General features: G+C 41.7%; 1 protein-coding gene and 1 long non-coding RNA gene across 2 annotated transcripts; one reads left to right on the top strand and one right to left on the bottom strand.

The window, feature by feature from the left end:
* Nucleotides 1-276: 276 nt before the first annotated feature.
* On the bottom strand, nt 277-19,124 carry LOC311051969 (protein-glutamine gamma-glutamyltransferase K-like). Its single transcript, XM_084066707.1, has 14 exons — nt 18,996-19,124; nt 14,975-15,267; nt 14,452-14,646; nt 11,503-11,754; nt 9,051-9,169; nt 8,188-8,295; nt 7,605-7,782; nt 6,771-6,909; nt 5,516-5,714; nt 5,021-5,174; nt 4,428-4,712; nt 3,091-3,251; nt 2,556-2,692; nt 277-2,088 (listed from the first exon to the last, which is right to left on the bottom strand). The coding sequence occupies exons 2-14, from the start codon at nt 15,252-15,254 to the stop codon at nt 1,944-1,946; spliced, it is 2,352 nt and encodes a 783-aa protein (XP_083922833.1). The 5' UTR covers nt 15,255-15,267; nt 18,996-19,124; the 3' UTR covers nt 277-1,943.
* A 292-nt stretch (nt 19,125-19,416) lies between these two features.
* On the top strand, nt 19,417-20,526 carry LOC311052784. The gene is made up of 3 exons (XR_014601550.1): nt 19,417-19,547; nt 19,930-20,037; nt 20,255-20,526. It is a non-coding gene; the product is annotated as an uncharacterized lncRNA (long non-coding RNA).
* Nucleotides 20,527-21,601: the final 1,075 nt, after the last annotated feature.

Genomic DNA, 21,601 nt, shown 5'->3' with positions numbered 1-21,601 from the left:
AAAATTCTGTGCAATCTCTTCTACTATTGTTAGCCGCCAAATATGACAAAGACGCTGTTGTACCCCTGAAGGATTTGTGGGTATTTGTCCAAGATTTGCGGACTGTAATTGTTTTCATAACCGTGTAAATATTTGTGTCCTTGTATTGTATCTCTTATGTGGAGATAAATAAATTATTAAATGTGTGCGCGCACACATGTATGTATCTAGGCTATAATGTGTAAACAAAATCAGACCACACATAAATGTAATAAAAAATCTGACCACATTCACATGTTGAATTCCTAAGAAAATATGTAATAACAGTTTCATAAAACATTTGTAAAAATACAAATATGTTTGTAAATACAAAAATACGTACATTCATTTAAAAAGTACCAATTTCATTCAAAGATTTGGCTATCTTTTTCCCGGCCACTCTACACAGACCTGTGCAACTTGGAACCTCTGGAATTATTAGTTCAAGAACTTTCATTAACTCAGGAAAGTGAATGGAAATTGTCATAGGCTAATACTGAGTTTCACAGAATACTATAAGTCCTGCCACTGCCACTATACTATTTGACAATGTTGTTCTTTAAGCCAGTGGTTCTCAAACCTTTTTAATTTTTTAATTTTTATCCCACGATGTTGCAACCCATTTTTTCACCCAGTGCCAATTGCCTAAGTAAGCATGTAATCCTGGACGCTACTCTTCTTATCACCTGACAGGGGGGAGTTTCCCCGGTAGGACATAGCGTGTAGAAGGAACACGTTATTCCAACCAGTTCCTTTCCCCTCCTTCAGGCGCCCCGGCTGACCAGGGGGAGGCAGTATAGAGACAGTAGAGAGAAAACATTACTGCATGTTTTTTGTGAGGGTACCTATCCTAGGGGAACGGGGAGAACATGCAAACTTCACACAGAAAGGCCCTTTCGCCAACCCCACCTAGGGTATGGGCCCTGATGACGCGGAGGAGAGAACACTCCCCCAGTGCCCACAGCGTCCCTTCTAGCTGTGAGGCTCCCAAATCAATTTGGCCGCGGAGCCCCATCTAAAAATATTTTGTGGGACCCTCATACAAGATTGTGCTGTTGTTAAAATGTTTCAAAAGCATTTTCACATTTTATTCCAAGTAGATACGCTATTTTCTATTTTCCGATGAATATAGGGCTAAAGTGGTTAAACTGACTCCCTGGAACCTCTTCAAGGACCCCTGGGGCTCCTCAGACCCCAGTTTGAGAACCACTACTATAAGCAATGTGCAGTACCCCTCACATTTAGATTTTAGAGTTTTCTCTTCTGTACCCTACTGAAATAAAATATTTTTACATTTCAAGTGATACAAAAACCCCATTGCAATTAACTGTAATGCTGTAAAATGCTAAATGTGGCCATCAAGTCGGAACATTTTCAAAGTTTCAATACAGATTAAATAAATGCAGGAATATACATTAACAGTAATATACAGTACATAAAGGCAAAATGTGTCACTACATACAGAAGAGATGACTAATAACATCTAATTTGGTTTTGTTGTAAGACTTACTTATATTCACTCATATTCATATATTGTTTATAGGCTGTAAATATACTCATTATATTCATATTCACTGTTGATAGACTGTACATATATTATCCAGATATTCACTGCTAAAGGTTGGTTGACACTTTACATAATCTCATATTAAGTCCATATATTCATCCATATATCTATTGTCAATAGATGTATATTCATGAATATATTATACATTTATACTTAATGTATCTTTGTCAGTCACAGTGTAGATATCTAGTGTCAGATTCTGTCTATACCTTTTATTTAGAGTATCCCATTTCTATTCTTATCTCTCTACTCTTACATAGGATGCCTAGGATGCTACGATATCTGAATTCCCACACAGGGATCAATAAAGGTTAATCTTATCTTTAGTAATCAAAAGTGGACTCATTTAGTGACCACCTCATTTGTCCTGCACAGTAATGTCGACCACGCCATGAACTTGAGTGAGCTGCTTGCAGTCCAGCGAAGCCAACAGCTTCCTGGGTCCCGACAGGGACGGGATGAAGTGTTCGGTCCAAGTCTTGGAGGCGCTACTTCCAATATTTCTGTGGGAAAGAAAATGACAGCGATGTCAGACTGTGTGCACGCGACAGGAAGAGGTGAAAGCACTACGGGAAGACAGAAAGACAAAAAACACAGCATGAGGGGTTCCCAACGTTTTAAGCTCCAGACCAAAAGATACATTTGGTGTCTCCATGGGACCCAAACTTACAAAAAGACATTATGAATGAATCACTTTAGCCATATTTTAATAGTGAAAATAGCCAATCTATAAGCTCACGAAAAGATGCGTTGTGAGATTGCAGATCAGATTTTATAAAAGCTTTTTATCATGGGTCTTTTTTATTCATTAATTTATACATTTAAAGTCTTTTGAAAATCTTTTGAAATTACGTATAATATTCTTTTTTGTAGGAAAATGGTTCTGCAACCCAAAAATGGATCCCAAGCCATTGTTTGGGAAACACTGAGGGCATGTGAGAATCATAAAGATAGCCATGTGTTTCCTCACCCAATAGGAATCTTTCGGACCGTCAGCAGACCGGGGCCCTCCAGACGAAGCACCACTTCTTTCAGCTCCCGTGGCAGCGGGTTGGTAAAGGAAATCTCTGCCGCCATCTTCTTATCTACCACGGCCTCTCCAATTGGCTGCATTGGAGGACAAATAAATAATGAGTCATCATGTCAGACCATTTCAGAACCTGAATGAGATTTTACTTCTCAAGCCTGACAGGACAATCTACAAGCTCACAACGTGTTTAACCGTGACGGGTTGTGAGCTTGTACTGCACATCAGCTATTTTCGCCGCTTGACACCGTTGTACAATGTGTATAAATTAAGCAAATAGGCCTAGAGTATCTTAAATCATTTTGCCTATAATGTCAGGGACACCAGGCTTAATGTTTATGCCTAATTTACAGTTTAAATTGAAAAACATCACGTCTCAAGTTTAACGTCTGTTCTGGCAAGCGATCCGGTCGTCTGACAATATATAAGTTAGCCATCACTCTCTGTCAATCTTTTCATTGTGATTGTCTCAACTCACCTTTATGACGAGATCTGGGGTTCTGAGTCGGAAGCTGTACTGCGTAGCGATGACCTGCTGCGTTTCCCCCACCCTGCCCGACAGTGTCAGCATCAGAGCAGCCTGGTCCACCAGCTGGTCCTGGTAGTGTTTGTACTCCAGTGTCCAATCCAATGGCTTTACTGTAAAACACAGGACATCTGGGTTAGAATAAACCTCAGAAAAAATTAAAATGTGCCATGTCATGCCTTTCAGTTACACTGAGTTACTCTGCCTACCACACACACACACACAGCTATACGCACACAAAATCGCACATAGCACCGTACCCCAACTATCATATTTAAACACACCCCACATAAACAAGCTCCTGACACTAACATAACACTTTACATAACAAGATTGCGCACACAAACATATGCACACAACAATACTATCCTTAGACCAACGGTTCCTGAGCCATGTGGCCCATAGGACACATGGATTGTTGGATGAGGCCGCTTGATGTACACCCCCTGGACATGACGCTAGTATGTCGCAGGGACTTTAACCCCTAAACCAACCATTGATGCTGAGTGCCAAGCAGGGAGGCATTGGGTACCATTTTAATAGTCTTTGGTATGACTCGTCCGGGATTGAACCCCTGGGGGGCCCTATTTTCGCCGGTGCCTTACCCATTATCCCTAAACTTCTTTGCCATTTTTACTATTTTTAAAAACCTTTTCAAGTAGTTCAACTACTAGCCAATCTACATCAACACGTTGTGAGCTTGTAGATTGGCTATTTCAACTATTTGAAAATGTTTTTAAAAAGTTAAGGGATAACGGCTAAGGCACTGGCGGAAATAGGGCCCCACGTGATCTCCCAGTCTCAGGGGGGACAATCTAACCACAAGACCACTGAGCTGGCACAAAAATGTACATACACATACTGTATGTAAATACGGTAGATGCTAATATACAGTACACATACTGCACATTTCAATCACCTCAAAGTGTGCTTTGATAATGTAAATACTTATCTATTTCTTACCTTACTACTTTTGCTTTATACTTAATTATTTATTTTGTCACATGTTGTTATTGCTACAATATTGAGGAACCGAAACCATTTAATTTGAACCTTTTTTACACAGTCCAAGTATCAATTTGCTGCTGTCCGGCAGAAACATCGTATCTCCACATTAAAACTTTTGATGTTTTTCTCTTTCGTCATACGAATGAGTAGTCACATACTGTAGTGATCTAAGATCATTCCATTGGAAGACAGGTTATTTTTCCCATTTTCTGAAAAGTAGCATTTCTGGACATATGCAAGGTTTCCACTTGACAGTGGCGAAATTAGGCTTCTTCACTCACCCTCATTGGGCATCAGTTCCACCTGTGCCCTGTCCGTTTTAACGGTGGCCTTGTGGACGCCTGTGTAGTACATGACTGCCACCTGGCTGTGGAGGTTGACAGTGCGCAACTGCGAGCTGTCGTTTCGCAGCACGATGGTCAGCTCAGCGGCGTCCCCCATGCGAGGGCCCTCGCCGTCCATGGTCACCTCTAGAAACACGTCCTCTGCAGTGGCGGCCAAATATGTCTGCGGCTTGGTGCCGTAGCGAGAAGCCGTTTCCACTGCAATGCGCTCCTCCTCTGTGCCTGGGTATGACAATATGAACAATAGGCAATATTATTCCCTGACTTGAAGGAAGTCACGTCCCTCATATTCAGCATTTCATTGTTGTCGGGCAGAAACCTTGCATCTCAACATAGACAAAATAGGGACGCCAGGTTGAAAGTGGTTGAGTCTGTCTTTGGGTTTTATAAATATTAAACAAATGAAAAGTATTAACAAGAACACAGGTTTTTCTTTTTCCATTTCCTGCAAAGTAATGTTTTTGGACATGCAAGCAAGGTTTCCCGCCCAACAGCGATGATTCCTATCCATGGTTTCTTTGTGTCGATACCTTCGGGGTGTTTGTAATCATGTGTGATGTCATGGCGCTCGTCAGAGCCCACAGCCTTGGTGCTGATATTGTGACCCACAATCTTTTTCTCGCTGTAGATCTGAGTGAAGGTGCCGTCCGCCTGCCGTTGCCAGTAAATCTTATCACTGTTCACCTGCAGGTGAGCACAGAGTGAGGGGAATGACTCAACACATGTTCTTCAAGTTGATATGATGGCAATGATGTCTGCAAATATACTTCGGATTAAACACTTAAGACCAGAGGCCGATTCTACAAATGCCTAGTTTTTGGAACGTTTGAAGATGTTAAAAGAACATTTTAATGTTTTGAAACATTCAATGAAATGTAACATTTTGAACATGCCCCAAAACAGGGATGAAAAAAAGCAAAGAAAAAGGGGTAAAAATGACTATAGCCTACATAAACCATTGTAGCTAAGAAAGAGGCCATAATACCTTGACAAATCAAGAAGATGGAAAGGTGTGTCGCACAAACCTCAGCAAAGACAAAGGGACAGTCGTGCTTGTGAAACACCTGACCGTTGCGGATGGCATACAGAGATGCGGGACCACAGCGGAAGGTCCCCTGGCTGGTCTCCTGAGGGGTGGCGTCCACAGCCTGCCAGCCCCCCAGCGACAGGCCATGAGGCAGGTCCCTGCGCTCCATCCAGCAGTCATTCCATACGTGGAAGTTCCTACAGCAAGGAGGAAGAGTGGAGGAGGGCATACTTTATGAGCTAAAGCACAATGCACATTATGACTAAAATACATATTGTAAACAAGAGATTTTCAAATCTAGCGCTGAGGACTCAGATTACTGCCAGATTAAACATAAACAACATAAAGATGATATGGCTAGAATGAAAACCAGCAGTACTCAGGTTCAGTGGAAAGTATTGTACTTACCAGTAAGTACAATTTGAGGTACTTTTACTTTATTTGAATGTTTGCACTTAGTTTTCAATACTTTACACTTCTACTCCACTACATCTCAGAGACAACTATTGTACTTTTTACTCCACTTATATTTTACTTATTTTATTTTTTACTCCACTAATAATAATAGTTTTAGTTACTAGTTATTCTGCAGATTTAGATTATTTATATGAAACATTAACTCATAAATGATTATGTATTATTATAGGTTACTGTAAGTTACCCAGCAGCACCTTTCTTTACCAGCTGCAACATTAAAGTGATGAACACATTAGTGCTGTAGTACTGTAAAAGTTTGAATGCAGGACCTTTACTTGTAAAACTGTATTTCTTCATTGTGCTATTGATGCTTTTACTTAACCAAGTTTCAACCTATCTTCATATAACTGGTCCTCACTACTAATGCTCATTACAAGATGGCATCATTTATGTCTACTCGCTCGGCGTCTGAGAGGAGAGCTGTGCCAACCTGCCAACCAGACATCATCGCTAGGCAGGTTTGGTCATTAAAGAAAAGACAATTGGCTTTTATTTCAGAAAGCCATGAATAGAAAGGCTGTAGTAGTTTCTATAAGCTTGGAAGGCAGGCATTGGTAGGCAGGTTTCTGAACTGTCCAGTGGGTAGTGGGTAGACGGATATGGTGCCATCTTATAAAGAGCATTAGTGAGGACCAATTATATCTGAAGATAAGGTTGAAAGTGGGTGAAGTGCTCCTTTAAGTAAAACAAAAACAAATCTGAGTACTTCTTCCAGCACTGCTTAGGTTTCAGTGCAGAAAAGTGCTGTCATCATAAACTATGACATCACCACCCACCATATAGAGTCTGCGTTGAGGTGATCTAAAGGATCCAGGTTCTCGTCAAAGAACACGTCGATGGTCAAGGAAGTGTCGGTGTCGTGGGCCGAGCTGTAGTTGGTCACACCGCGAGTGGGAATGCCTAAACACCGCATCACTGAAAAGCACATCGGTTCATGACATTTGAGAAAAAACATTAAACTACTTAATACCTATAATGCTTTGTTGTATGACGAATAGCAAAAACAGCCAATCGCCAAGCTCTCAATGCGTTGTAAGCTTGTAGATCTGATGTTTTCACAATCTTTTTTTATTTTAGAAAATGTTTATAAATGTGTTATTATGACCCTTCTGTTCGTGTAAAATAGAAAAGCAAATTCAAATCATTAAAAAAGAAAATGTTTGAAAATCTGTGAACATTTTTGCATAACTTTCACCAAACAAATTCCTCAGTACGTCAGTTAACTTTTCCTTTTCAAACGATGTGAGGTCATATTTTATCATTGGTAAACATATGGTCAAAACGCATTTTGCTGTGCCAAATTAAAGAAATCTCACTTCACATTCACCTACGCTACTGTATAAAAAAATAGGGACAAAAATAGGGACACCAATTTGAAAGTGGTTAATATCTGCGTCAATGACTTGACATGCAGGCCCGATGATAACGTATTGTTTATTGCCCCCTCGCCATTTTCACAATATTTATCTGTGGAACCGAGTCAAACTAAATGTAATGCCTCAACTCTTTCAATTCCAAGTGCTTGTCAGGGTGGGGGGTCCCCAGTTAAAATATGATTTTGGGGGATCGCGGTCTGAAAAGGTTAAGAACCACTGGTATAAATGACTAACCTGTTGTGGTAACACCAGCAAAGACCCAGCACTGTCCGTATCTGACAGGGTGACCTCCAGCTTTGTGGTAGGCCTTCAGGATCTCCACACTGCCGCTCCAAGCGGTGGGAGAAGTCCCACCCGAATAGTCACCTGACCAGTTCCCCACCAGGACACCGAAGTCATCCATGGAATTGATCTGGATTCAGGAGGTGGAGCGCCATTCAATTATTTTTTAACTTAGAGTTGAAACATCAGCTATATGTCATCATCACATGACCATAAATATCAATGAATCAATGAAATGGAGAGAGATTGGTTGGTAGGATGTTTTCAAATTGAAACGGTTAAAGTCATTCTGGACTCTACCCCAGTACTTGAGTCAAAGTATAGATACTCCTGGTCAAATACTACAAGTGAAAGTTGCTAAGTTAAAGTACTGCTTTAAAAAATACTCAAGTATTCAAAAGTTCATGCTTTTAAAAATACTCAAAGTATTCAAAAGTACAAATTACAGGATATTCTAGTTCTTTTTCCACCCTTGCATGTGCATTAAACACCTGTATAGTGTATTCTTTACATGTACAGTAAATGAAAGGCTCACCATGGCAGAGACCACTCGCACCACATTAACAGGGTCTCCCCAGCCGGATGGGGGCGTTGCACTCTTCTCCAGGACGTACAGGCATGCAGTCAGCATCCCTTCATCAAACTGATGCCACACACATGGAAAACAGAATGAGAGTATCAGTTGTCTCATCTCACATGTAATAATAATAATTCTTATTATTTGAAACACTTTATATTTGACACAAATCTCAAAGTGCTACAATGCAGTGTCAAGAAAAAAAGTTCAATGGTAAGAGACCCCCAACTACACAGCTAAGAAAAAGTTCAAGTTTAAAAAAAAACACAAGGCATCAATAAGTCCATCTAGGCAAATGCCTAGATTGAAAAAGGAAGGTTTTAGTCTGTGGGCATTCCACAGCCGAGGAGCAGTTGAGCAGAAGGCTCGGGTTCCCCATGGTGCGGAGCTTTGTCATGGGGGTTTTCAGTGTGTTTGAATTAATTTCCAGAGCGGAGGGAGCGGGTGGAGGTCAAGGGTTCGAGGAGTTCCAGAGAGCAGGGAGCATTGCTGTGGATGCACTGATAGGTAAGGAGGGAGACCTTGTACCTTGTACTTATCAGACAGCCTGTCTACCCACTAAGCTACAGCCTTTAGGGGGCGGCCATAGCTGAATGGTTAGTGAACCCGCCTAGGGGGCCAGAGGCCCTGGTTGCCCCAGTTTCGATTCCAGGCCAGGTTAGCATATGTGTCGATGAAATGAAATTTGTCCCTGAGCAAGACTCTTAGCCCCTAATTGCTCACAGGTTCTCATTGGAAACAAGACCGCAAGGACTTTCATGAACGACCTGTTAAAAGGAATTATCCTTATCCTTCTTCTATAAATGGGGCTTTTCACTTGCCTGGCCATAGTTCCATGTCCTTGCTCCAATTTGTTGCTGTGTGCCGTAGTAGAGCCTGCCAACATCGTTCAGCACATACTCCCCTCTCTCGTCCTCATCATCCATGAACACTGCGTCACCTGATAGTCAGAGAGGGAACAAGATAGGGCTGGTCAATTAACCGAATCGAAACCGATATTTAGAATCAATAACCTTGCTCATGTGGGTTAATTGATTTGACTCGTTGTGAGCTTGTAGATCGGCTATCTATCAACCATAATCGAAGCCAAAGTTTGAAATAATCGTGATATTGATTTCAAGTCATATCGCCCAGCCCTACAACAAGAATAATTAGATTCCCCCAGTGTAAGATTTGAAATCATGCCCTCACTTGATGTCATTTGTTTGAACTGAGGGTGGAGTGCACTTTCTCCCTGTGTTTCCACGGAAGGGTTCATGACACACATTGTACAGTGAGAGAATGAAAAAGGTTGATGGTGTTTTGCTGGAAAACCTTCCCCTTCCACTTTTTGTTCTTGTTTCCTTGTGGTTTAGGGCATTCATGGATAAACGTGACCTGCCACCCAGACATATTGTAATCTAAGAACATGGTGTTGAACTTAAAAACTGCATTGTGTAATAAGCGGTCCCTGCCAATAAACAAGGGGAATTGCAATAACAAGTTGTTGTGCCAGACTGGCAACATGCTTTAGAAAGGAACGCATGTTGGTCAGCAGCATTATGTCTCAATGAAATCTTCATACAAATGCAGCTTGCCCACATACTGTATATACAAGAAGCACTGAGGGAAAATAGGCAAGGGACTGCTATGAATATACACCAATCAAGCCTGTAACATTGTAACCAGAAAATGTGATTGCATTAACATAAAGCTTGATGAGATGATGATTTTTGTTCCATCTTCCTAATGTATTCAATCCCACTTTACTTCATTCTTAATGTTTCATGTCAAACCCCAGATTTCCCACTTCAGGTCTGTGACCTCCAGTTTATCTCCCTTCTTGCTCAGCCCAGGGTGAGGTTACGGTTCAATAATCCACCCCGAGCCGCACCTCAAACAGTTAGGAAGCTACAGTAATCCAGGGGTGTTTGCCTGTACATGTATGTCGTCAAATTGTAATTGTGTATGTGAGCGAGCAGCTCTCGCACATTAAACCTGTCATACCATGTCATTATAGACAGAAACCTTCACAAAGTTTCACAACATTAAATTGCGAAAGCAGCATTCCCACACAACAGGTCACATGGTCACATTTTAGCTAATCACAGCATCACAGCTGCAGCTAATACAATTAATAACGGGTGTGTGTTAGATGTAGGTGTGTGAATGTGCATTGACACACCTGGTGACTACTGTACGTATATGCTTGCACAATGGTACACCCATGGATCTGGGTACACCTAAATCTAACACACCCATTATTAATTGTATTAGCTGCACCTGTGTTGCTTACTAGCACCATGAACTGGAAAACAAACAACATAATCACCCTAGGGTTTCATGACCCTGATGAGTGGATAAGTACATTCAAAATGATGTCTCTACAACAGCATGTGGCATGCTGGTTTAAGCAACTAGCAGGGCCAGAACTCATTGCAACATCCCGGGTTTGAATCTGTCTGATGACTCATAGCCACAGTTCATCCTCTCCCTACTTTCTCCGTCTCCTGTTGAATAAGCACCCGTCAGGGACACAGGCCACCAGCCACCACGTAGGATTTTTTTCCGGTGTACCTGTGTGCTGTATATGACTTCAGGTGCACACCACTGCTGCTGTACTGGCACTGTAACTTATGCATATACTCTGTCACATTTGTTATTATATCTCATATCTTATATCATGCACCTTATAGTTATATGTTACACTGCTTATTTTGCTTTGTTTCTTTCTTTCTCTCTCTATTTCTTTCCTCATTTCTTGAAACTGCAAATGATGGGAGCTTGTAGGACAAATCATTTCACCTACTTTTGTTACACCTGTAAACCTGTGAATAATGCTAAGTTGAGTTGAGTTGAGTTGAGTTCTGTCCTTTTCTTTAGTTCGGATCCTCTTTTCAAGAGGCTTTTAGAGGGTAACCCTGAAACTTTCCAAAATCTGGGAAGTTCTGTGATGGCTTTTTTGTTCATGTTTCCATTATAACCATTCAGAGAAAAAAAGAAGAAGAAGAAAATAGCTTATGGCTAGATTTGAAATAAATATTTTAGCTATTTGTGAAGTTCTGAGTTCTGGGTTTCAAGAACTCAGGGATAGTACCACCTCCTGAGCAGGGCCCAAATTAGGTTCAGAAACCGGGCCGTAATGTATGTAAGAAACAAATCCAGAACCCATGAAATACGTTTCACGGCATGGCACAGATCACTTATTTCTTAGTAGTCGAAAAGAGCTACAAGAGAGTGGAGAAAATGGAACCCTGTGCGGCGTGTGCGCAGTAAAGCAAATCAGATATTTACCTTCACACCAGGGATTGAACAACATGTAGATGTCATTGGTGGGGTCATGCTTGGAGGTGGCTTCACCCTTCGGGCATTTTGTTACTACGGTGAGTTGGTAGAGGCCGATAATTGCAGCGGGTATCGAGTTGACTGACAACTGGACTTTGTTGCCGTCCTGTCGCACAATTTTTGCCTCCCAGCGGTCGTCCTCCAATCCGTCCACCAGTGGAATGAGGACGTGCGTTCCCCTTGCCACTGTAGGCAGGGGTCCTGTACAGAGACACAAGTCATAGCAGATGTCACGACAGAGAGCATTGGGACCCAGGGAAATGTAAAGGAGTTTCTTTGAAAAAAAAAGGAATCTGTTCTAATGGATCCAATGTAGTTGTTATTTAGTCCCAAGCTCTTGGTTCAATATTTATAAACCCCACTGACACAATTAACCACTTTCACCTTCGAAAATAGTAGAAATAGCAGATCTACAAGCGCTATGAGTTTGTAGGTTGTTTATTTTCGCTACTTTTGCGCGACACTGTTGTACGCCGAAGTAGGTTAAGAAACCACTTGCTCAACCCTCAGGGCTCTATATAGTGTCTATTCTGTTTTCTGTTATTGTGGGGAAAGCTTTCGCTGAAAATCGTTCACAAGTTCACAACGCGTTGCGGTGTGGCGCATTGTGAGCTTGTCGAAAGCTTTCCCCACAATACGGATGCTGGGGTTTAAGTGGTTAAAACGTAAGCAGTTGAAAAATGGAGATACAACGTTTCTGCCCAAGAGCGACAATTTGAGGATCTGTTTTCTCTGAGAACCTTCATCGTAAACGTTTTATAAGGTATTGGCAAATCAAGGCCTGAATGGCAGTTTAGCACAATGCTGAGTCTATCGTTTCCACAAACACTGAATCACTTGTGTTCTGAGACAGACCTGGCTGCATTCCATAATTTATTATAGGGTGTGTGTAAGAAGACATGAAAGAGAAAAAAATTCGAGGGCACGGTGGCGCAGTCGGTAGCGCTGTCGCCTCACAGCTAGAAGGTCCTGGGTTCAATTCCCGCCGGGGACGCTGTGGGCGCTGGGGGCGTGTCTCCTCCTCCACGTCATCAGCGCCCATACCCTAGGTGGGGTTGGCGAAAGGGCCTACTCTGTGTGGAGTTTGCATGTTCTCCCCGTGTCTCTCAGGGTAGTTGATACCCTCACAAAAACATGTAGTAATCCTGGTCACTAAACTCCTCCCCCATGACAGCCGGGGCGCCTGATGGAGGGGAAGGGAACTGGTTGGAATAACGTGTTCCTTCCACGCGCTACGTCCAACCAGGGAAACTCCCTCCTGTCAGGTGACAAGAAGGTCAGTTGGCTCTCATGCATTGAAGGAGGCATGAGCTCGGCCCTGGCCTCCCTAGGCTGGTGAGGGGAGTGTAGTGCCCAGGGTCACTTAGAAAATTGGCACCGGGTGAAAAATAAGGGTTACAAAATCGTGGGATAAAAATTATAATTAAAAAAAAAAGAAAGAGAAAAAAATGACATTTGAAAATGTCATCTAGGAAATATGAAAACTCTTTCAAGCAAGCAAACACACACACTCCCCCACCCCAACCCCACCCTCACACACACAGGCAGTATGATAGAAGGGCGATACCAGAACAAATTGTGCAACAGTGTGCAACAGTAAACACTCAAATTGCAATTTTCATTTGTTACATTGTAACTTGTTGCTTGTAATGTTTGTTTTTATGTAGTTGTTCTTCTTATGTTGTTGAAACTTTTCATATTGCTGCTATTTTGGACACTGTTCCCTCGAAAAGGTCTTATATCTCAACGGAATTTACCTGCAAAAATATTGAAATGCAACAAACACACATAACGTGCAGTCGTGCACTCTGATGTACCGGATCTGAGGATCTTTCCTGCATGCAGCTGCTATAAATAAAAGCTTAGCTTCGGGTCTGATTTAATGTGCAGCTATTATTATAGCAGTTGACAGCGCTCAGCACAGACACTCTGGCACTTGTACACACCATGGCTGTGAAAACTGGCATCAATACAAAAAAGGTTAGACTCTTACGGTTCCATTTGGTTCCATTTGTTCACTGTCAGCATTAACACTGAGGATTTTACAGTGTAGCCATGCCAGCCATAAATACAAACAAGCCAGTTTCAGATCACTCCTGGGCATCTGGCTTCCTCACACAACCAACTTCCCAGAATCCCCCTGGTCTCATGACTCCTGTTATCATCATGTGCATTCCTTCACATGGTCTCCTGCCTTTCTGTCTATGTCCACAATGAACATCTCTATGTTTCCATGTTCATTATTAGTTTTTATTCATATATCTCCCCCATGTCTACACGGTTAGAATATACTAATATTTTGTCAGTTACCCTCCAAAAGCCTGGGGTAGCTCCCAGTAGTTAGGGCTGGCCCTGGCTTGCCTGGGACAACAGTAGCCCTTACTGTAGCTATGCTGCTACAGGTTTAGATTTCCCATGGCTCACCAAGCTCTGCTCTCCTCCTCCCCTCTCCTCTCTTCTCCTCTCTTCTCCTCTCTTCTCCTCTCTCCTCTCCATTTGTATGCATTCAAGACCCATCAATGCATGTTACATATGTGACTTTTTGTGCTTTCTCATTACCAAACACTCAGCTCAGCTGTGGATCAACAGTTACCATGAAATATGGCAGCAGTACAGACTGTTATTATAGTTGTAATTATGTTGCTGTGCATTTTTATGTCCCGTCCCATCCCGTCCCCCCCTTTCCCCTGACAAAGTCAAGGCAGCCCACCCTAGAGCCTGGTTCTGCTCAAGGTTTCTTCCCGTTAAAGGGGAGTTTTCCCTTGCCACCTTAGCCAAATGCTTGCTCATGGGGGAAACGTAAGGTCTCTGCTCTGTTATGTAAAGTGTCTTGAGACAACTTGTTGTGATTTGGCACGATAATAAAATTGAGGGCTAATATGCAGGCAACAGACTGACCTGTTTTGAGTTCAAGGTGAAGTTTGTCATTTTCTGCGTTAAAAGGTCGCGAGAGTTCAAGCCACATCTGGAAGGTCTGGCCGCGGCGGATGATGAGGTTGTTGCCGTGGTAACGATCTGTGCGATGCTCTGTGCGGTTCTGCCCCGCCTGGGCCTTCATCAGGTCTATGGACCGCACCTGCAGCAAGGCTTCTTCTGTGGAGATAGAGATGTGTGTACGACGTGATAGGGCTGGGCAATTAACCCCAAATATATCCAAACTGACAATTAGAACCAACAATATATAATTGGCTAAATTGCTTAGTCTGATACACCACTCAAGCCCTGTTTTATACTTTGTTGTACAATGGTGGCGTACACAAATAGCAAAAGTAGCGGCTCTATTAGCTCACAACGCGATGCAATGCGTTATGAGCTTGTAGATCTGCTAATTTCACCATTTCATTTTATTTTAATAACGTTTATTAATCGGAATCGAGGGAAAAGTTTGAAATAATGGGGAGGGCTTCGTAAAAAAACGTACCACCGAGCCCGCTGTCACCATCTGGCAGGGGTTTCTTGTCCGGCTCATCGACACCCGTCACCTCGGTGTCTGTGATGTCATCGTCGTCGTCTGGTTTGGGACGGCACCAGGGGCAGACATAATACATGCACCGGCGGCACAGCCCTTCCTTAACGCCGTCCTCCTCTGGTTCTTCCTTTCCCTCCACTGTGTCCTCCTCGCTCCATCCTGGAAGAGAGACTTCTGGAAACCTGCCGATCCCCGCCGATCTGCGCCTGACTGACAGAGCATGTATAGGCATCCTGAGAGAGAGACTGAGAGAGAAAGAGAGAGAGAGAAATGTATCGTAACAGTTAAAAGGGTTTGACATAAGGCTGGTCAAATAACCAAAAATATATCGAAACCAATATTTAAAACCAATAACCAAATAATGTAATGTTGCTCAATCGAATAATCGAGAAGCAGGTTTATATATATATATATATATATATATATATATATATATATATATATATATATATATATATATATATATATATATATAGTAAAGAGTTGTGAGCTTGTAGATCTGACATTTTCACTACTTAAATCAAATATTCATTAATCGTGAGTGAAGCAAATATTGGTCAAATATTACTCAACTGCTCAGTCTCTAGTAAACTAGAGTAGTCTACTTGCTGTGAAAAATACTTAAGTATTCAATAGTATGCTTTTGAAAATACTTGTGTATTGAAATTAAAGTACTCCAGTACTTTAACTCAAGTACAAATTTGACAAACCTTCACTTATTTGACCAGGAGTATCGATACTTTGACTCAAGTACTGGGGGTTGAATACTGTCCCCCAGTGTTCATGTTATTGTGTCAGTAACCCTGCTGCGGTGCAGTAATCCTCTTTGTGGAGTTCTTCACAGTATATCACTCTCGTCCCCCTGGCCCTGAAAGCCTTTCCAACATTTTCTGCATTCCTAGTCCTTCAGCGACTGTCACACTAGTGACTAGAGATGTACCGATACAATTTTTTCCTTCCTGATACCGATTCCGATACCCATACCTTGCGTATCGGTCGATACCGAGTACCGATCCGTTACCAGTGTGTAATTAAAAAATAATCTAGGACAGTGGTTCTCAAAGTGCGGTCCAGAGACTCTCAGGGTTCCTTGAGGGGGTTCCAAATGGACCCTTACTGTATACAGTAGGTCTGTAACTCTGAGAGTGTACTTCAGGTTCATTTGGTTCCATTTGTACACTCTCAGAGTTATGTGGGTCCTTGAAATTAAAAGGTTTGCGAACCACTGATCTAGCAATAAATACAAATTTAAAAAAGATATGAAACAGAAGTGCAACATTAACTGAAGCATTCATATCACCATGTGATAAATGATGTGGCACGGGAATGGCATAGACTGGCACACCAGCATTTTAGGCAGTATCAACTCTACTGGTGACTAAACAGCCTCTGATGAAGCAATACCAAGGAAGGCCAGGGGACAACTGGATTCATTCCTTAAACATTATGCCAGTGTGAGAGAGGACACTCAAAAGAAGTCCTGAGTTGAAATGCAATCAGATAAGTCTCACACAGACACACAATAGAGAGCACTGACAGAGGACTGCAGGGGAAAGTTAAAATAGGGAGTGTCACTCTAATCACAGTGATCTAAGTGGTACCTCTTCGTTTTATTGGTCACATGCTCATACAAGTATGTGCAGTGATATGTTATGTGGCATACTTTTTTAAATAATTCTTCTGCACTGTTTTATTTTCACTTATGTATCTTTTTAGTATTCAAATGTCCTTTTACTACTGTATATATTGTTTATTTTGCTCTGTGTCTTGAATAGGTGAGGAGTTTCCTATTAGGGAGATAAGTATTTCCTGTCTATAGGGTGAGAGGTATCCAATCAGTTCAGATGGCCAGACTCATAGGCTGGAAATGTAACCCCTCACCTAAAGGTTAGTATGATGTAAGGCATAGCTGGATGACAAAACTCAACGTTAGAAAAGAATCGTTAGAAAAGAGAAAAGAAGAGAGTACTCCCAGTCCCCAGCTCCTGCCTCGCTGCCAAAAATATAAGGAGGGTCGAGGAAGAAGCTCGCATGGAATGAGACTAATGTGCTCTGCATGTTAGCAATCACACACACACACACACACACACACACACACACACACACACACACACACACACACACACACACACACACACACACACACACGTTATGGTGGGGGGAAACCCTTCATCCTCACACTGCAAAATCCTGAGCATAAAAATTGACATTGACATTTAAATAAAAAAGAATTAACCAGGGTCCATTTTGCGGTGGAGGTTTTTTAGATTGATGACATATTCAAATGATCCACCTCATATGCTGAGTTGCATCGCATTCGCTGTGTGTGTGTGTGTGTGTGTGTGTGTGTGTGTGTGTGTGTGTGTGTGTGTGTGTGTGTGTGTGTGTGTGTGTGTGTGTGTGTGTGTGTGTGTGTGTGTGTGTGTGTGTGTGAAACCTCCTCATATTTAACACTTGTATGTGAATGTGGTCATCATCACAGAGTTAACATGTCAAATGAGATGGTCAGAGTGTTGGGAGTAGGGGTGCAATGCAGCACGCTTAATCGAACAAATAAATGTAAAGCTGCTCTATGTAACTTTTTAACAACTATATAGCATATTATGTCCAACAAAATTATAAAGTTATTTGTTTAAGCAATAACAATCATCCTTCCATAAATGTATAGACTCAGGGGGGTTCCTGCTAGGGGCTTGAATGCAGGCCTATTAGTATGTATAGGGGAGACAATGAGTTTCATCCTGGCATTTGCCAAGGCAGAACTGCTAGTCAAAGCAAAGACTGGCCAATCAGAGCGCATCCTCGACAGACATGCTTGCAGAAACTCTTGGGTAATGAAGTCAAAGATGTTGGCTGCCATGTTATTTGTGTCCAAAGTGGCCACTGATACCCCAAACTACATAGTGCTGCTTTAATCAATTGGTTTTTAAAAAATATATAATTTAATAAGATAATCGATTAATAATCAATTCCTATTTTGGGCATGTCATTATAGATGAACATATTCAAAACATAAAAAAAGTTGAAATAGCGAATCGCTATTTTAACTTTGCGACACATTGTGAGCTTATAGATCGCTAATAGCGACACAATGTGTTGCCATGTGCCACTCTTCGACTCAGGACCAATCAGCACCAAATGTCTTGCACAATGCTAGTAAACCACAGAAGTAGCCTAAATCCACTATTTTTGTTTCCCACATACAGTAGGCCTATACTGGATGCTTTTAAACTTACAGGTATAGGGTAAGTGATATTTCTTTGTTGAAATAAGTGTTAAATTGCTCTATAGTACCATAGAGTGTTTGTTCTGTCTCCTTTCTTCTCCACCTCTTTTATTTGGTAAACAGAAAACACATTAGGTCGGGATACCAAATGTATCCAATCAGGAGGGAGCACTCAGGCAGGATGCAGATTAAACAAGTGAAATTGGAAGTGATGACTCAAAGAAATGAGCTGACACAATTGAACTGTAACTTAAGCTGATAAATGGAGACAGCAGAGACAGCAGAACCCTGTTACTGAACACTCCATAGTAATGATTACTATCAGAATGTAGTGCTTTACCCTTTGAACAAAAAAACTTTTGTTTTCACCAAAAAATATCACTTTAAAGACCTTTCATTTTTTTAATAATGGATGTAATGGAAACCTAGTCATAGACCAGCGTGGCCCTGAGGCATATAGCAATAAAATAGGCTATATGGGAATTGAAATAGATCATTCAATCTACAGTACATCAACGTACATCGTGTAATAGAGAAAATCTATTCTAGGTTAACATTTAAAGCATAGCCTCTAAGTTTTATTTATTTATTTAAAGTTGTGTATTTTCTTTATCACCCTGTGAATCTGACACAGAAATGACTATAATTATATCACAACAATCCTGCCATGTGCAAAAAGCTGTCACAGTAGATACTGTAGCCCACAGACTAACTAGTTATGAAATAAACAATCAAATCAAGACTCACTCAGTTCAGCAGCTGACAGTGACAGACTTCTACCGCATGAGTTAGTTTACACAATGTCATGTTGCTCTCTCTCTCTCTGTGCTTTAAACTTTCCAGTGAAGACATGACACACCTCTCTCTCTCTCTCTCTCTCTCTCTCTCTCACACACACACACACACACACACACACACACACACACACACACACACACACACACACACACACACACACACACACACTCTCTCTCTCTCTCTCTCTCTCTCTCTCTCTCTCTCTCTCTCTCTCTCTCTCTCTCTCTCTCTCTCTCTCTCTCTCTCTCTCTCTCTCTCTCTCATATGCACCATTCCCCAGTTTAGCCTGATTTACACTTTGTAACGTGCTGAAAATAGCAGACCTACAAGCCAAAGAAGTTCCATTGAGAGAGAGATAGAGAGGGAGAGGGAGAGGGGGGGGAGCTTTGGGGGACCCACAATCCACTTCCCTTCTTTAAAGGTACAGGGGTCCTTCAATAATTGTGTGCACCATGAAGCTGTGTGCAGCCCTGGCATTTCTGTTTATGACTATATCTGCAGGTAAGAACAGATTTATGATCATTACATTTTACAAATGGTTGATGATCTTTAGTTTATTTGAGGGAGAAGCAGTAGGCATGAACAGTGCAAACAGAATCACTAGACTGACTAGAGGACAATACAGTACAGTTAAGAGAGCAGTGTAACTATAAGGAGTTAGCAAGAATGCTAATGTCAGTCCCTGAAATGTAACAAATAAATCAAATACCACAGAACATAAACCGATGTAAGTGAAAACAATACAAAACTAGTAGTCTTGGTGTCTTATCGTCTTATTGCTGTTTACAGAGGTTTTCAATGTAGTTAGCTTGGGATGAATAGCATCCAGGGCAATAATGAGGCCTTTTCTGGCTCAGTGTAACAGTAATCTGTCTCCCTATAGTTCATGGACTAAGGTGCTTCACATGTACAGCAACTGAAGCCCATTCGTGCACAGACACCAAATCATGTCCCGTCATCTTCAACCGCTGTTTCTTCTTAAAAGTTGATGGTAAGATGGCACACCTCACTTAATCTCTGGGACCCTGATTTATGCTGTCAAATCCTCAGTGTTTATTTATCTCTTGAGAGTTATACAGACCCTAAGGGTCCATTTGGACCCCTGGTGGTCCCCGACCGGACCCGACATTGAGAAACAATGGCCCTACCCTTACCATTTTTCTGCTTCTCCTCCTTCTTATATTATTATTATTGTTTCTTTTTTGTAGGTTATGACATCATGACCAAGGGCTGTCAGAGCAGCATAGCGTGTGTTGGTGCCATGGAGTGCTGTGAGGGAGACTTGTGTAACAGCGCCACGCACAGGGGTCCTAACATCATTCTGCTGCTCTTCTCCACAATTGTTATTATTCTCCTCAATTTGAAGATCTGAAAAACATCTTTGACCCATTAAGACCTGAGGCCGATTCTACAAATGCCTTCTAAATCAGTAGTTCTCACACTTTCAAGATTTTTCAACAATGTTCAAAAATAGCAGATGTACAAGCTCGCAGCGCGGCATGAAGTGTCACGCTGTGAGCTTGTATATCTGCTATTTTTGAATAGCCAACGCAAAAATGACACAGATGCTTTCCCGTTTTAATGGGTTAATTTGCGCTGCTACTTTTTGCACTTTATGTGTAACCTCATATACTGTATACATGTGTACATACAGTACCTGCTGCTATGTGGACGTACCGATGTGTTGCCACTCTTTGCACCTTATGTCTAATCTCATGTACATACCTAAAGCTTGAAAATAGCCGATCGACAAGCTCACTTGTGAGCCATTTTCAGCGAAAGCTTTCCCCACAATACAAATGCTGGGGTTTAAGTGGTTAATGCCATGTGTATAGACCCCTTAACAGACGACGTCACACTGGTTGCAAGCATCATACTGGTTGCAAATCAAACCCATTCTGTCAGGTCTCACTAGGGCACGCAGCACTAGCTAACACACAAGAGGAGGTTGGGGTGAAACCAGCGCACCCCGAAACAACAGGTTGAGAATTGATTGCATGAAACAATCACCTGTGCATCCAGTCTCAATGTTGGTACAGTAAACAAATAATTGGTCTATATAATTATGTAGATATCTTATTTTCTTTGACATGTCTTTTTTTTTAAATGTTTTTCTCTTTGCTCCCTGCCCCTACTTTCTTTCTTCCTGAAACATTATGGAGCTTGTACAAAAAATAATTTAACCCACTGATTTACACCTAATGTATTACCTAAACCTGTTAAATTCAGTAAAACTGATTCTAATTCATTCCTGAGTGAAACAGCAACCCTTTGTTCTCTCCTTGCACCAATTCCTGTAGTCTATTTGTTTGAAAACATGTTTGTTAAACTGAAGATTCTTGTATTCCTGGTTCCTAAATGCAATACATTTACATATGGGTTGTTACATATGGGTTGCTATTGTATGTATCACCTTTAAACCTCCAGACCTGAGCCCAGCAGAGAATGTCTCCTCAGGGGTTGCAAGGTGACACACCTTGTCAGGGGCGCCGATATTTATAAGCGCGAGCGGGTGCCCAACAAGGCGCACATGCGCGCGCGCAGCACGCGCAAAA

This window comes from Gymnoscopelus microlampas (assembly GCF_963454915.1).
Source record: "Gymnoscopelus microlampas genome assembly, chromosome: 9".
Taxonomy (NCBI): domain Eukaryota; kingdom Metazoa; phylum Chordata; class Actinopteri; order Myctophiformes; family Myctophidae; genus Gymnoscopelus; species Gymnoscopelus microlampas.
This window is presented reverse-complemented; position numbering and strand designations above follow the sequence as displayed.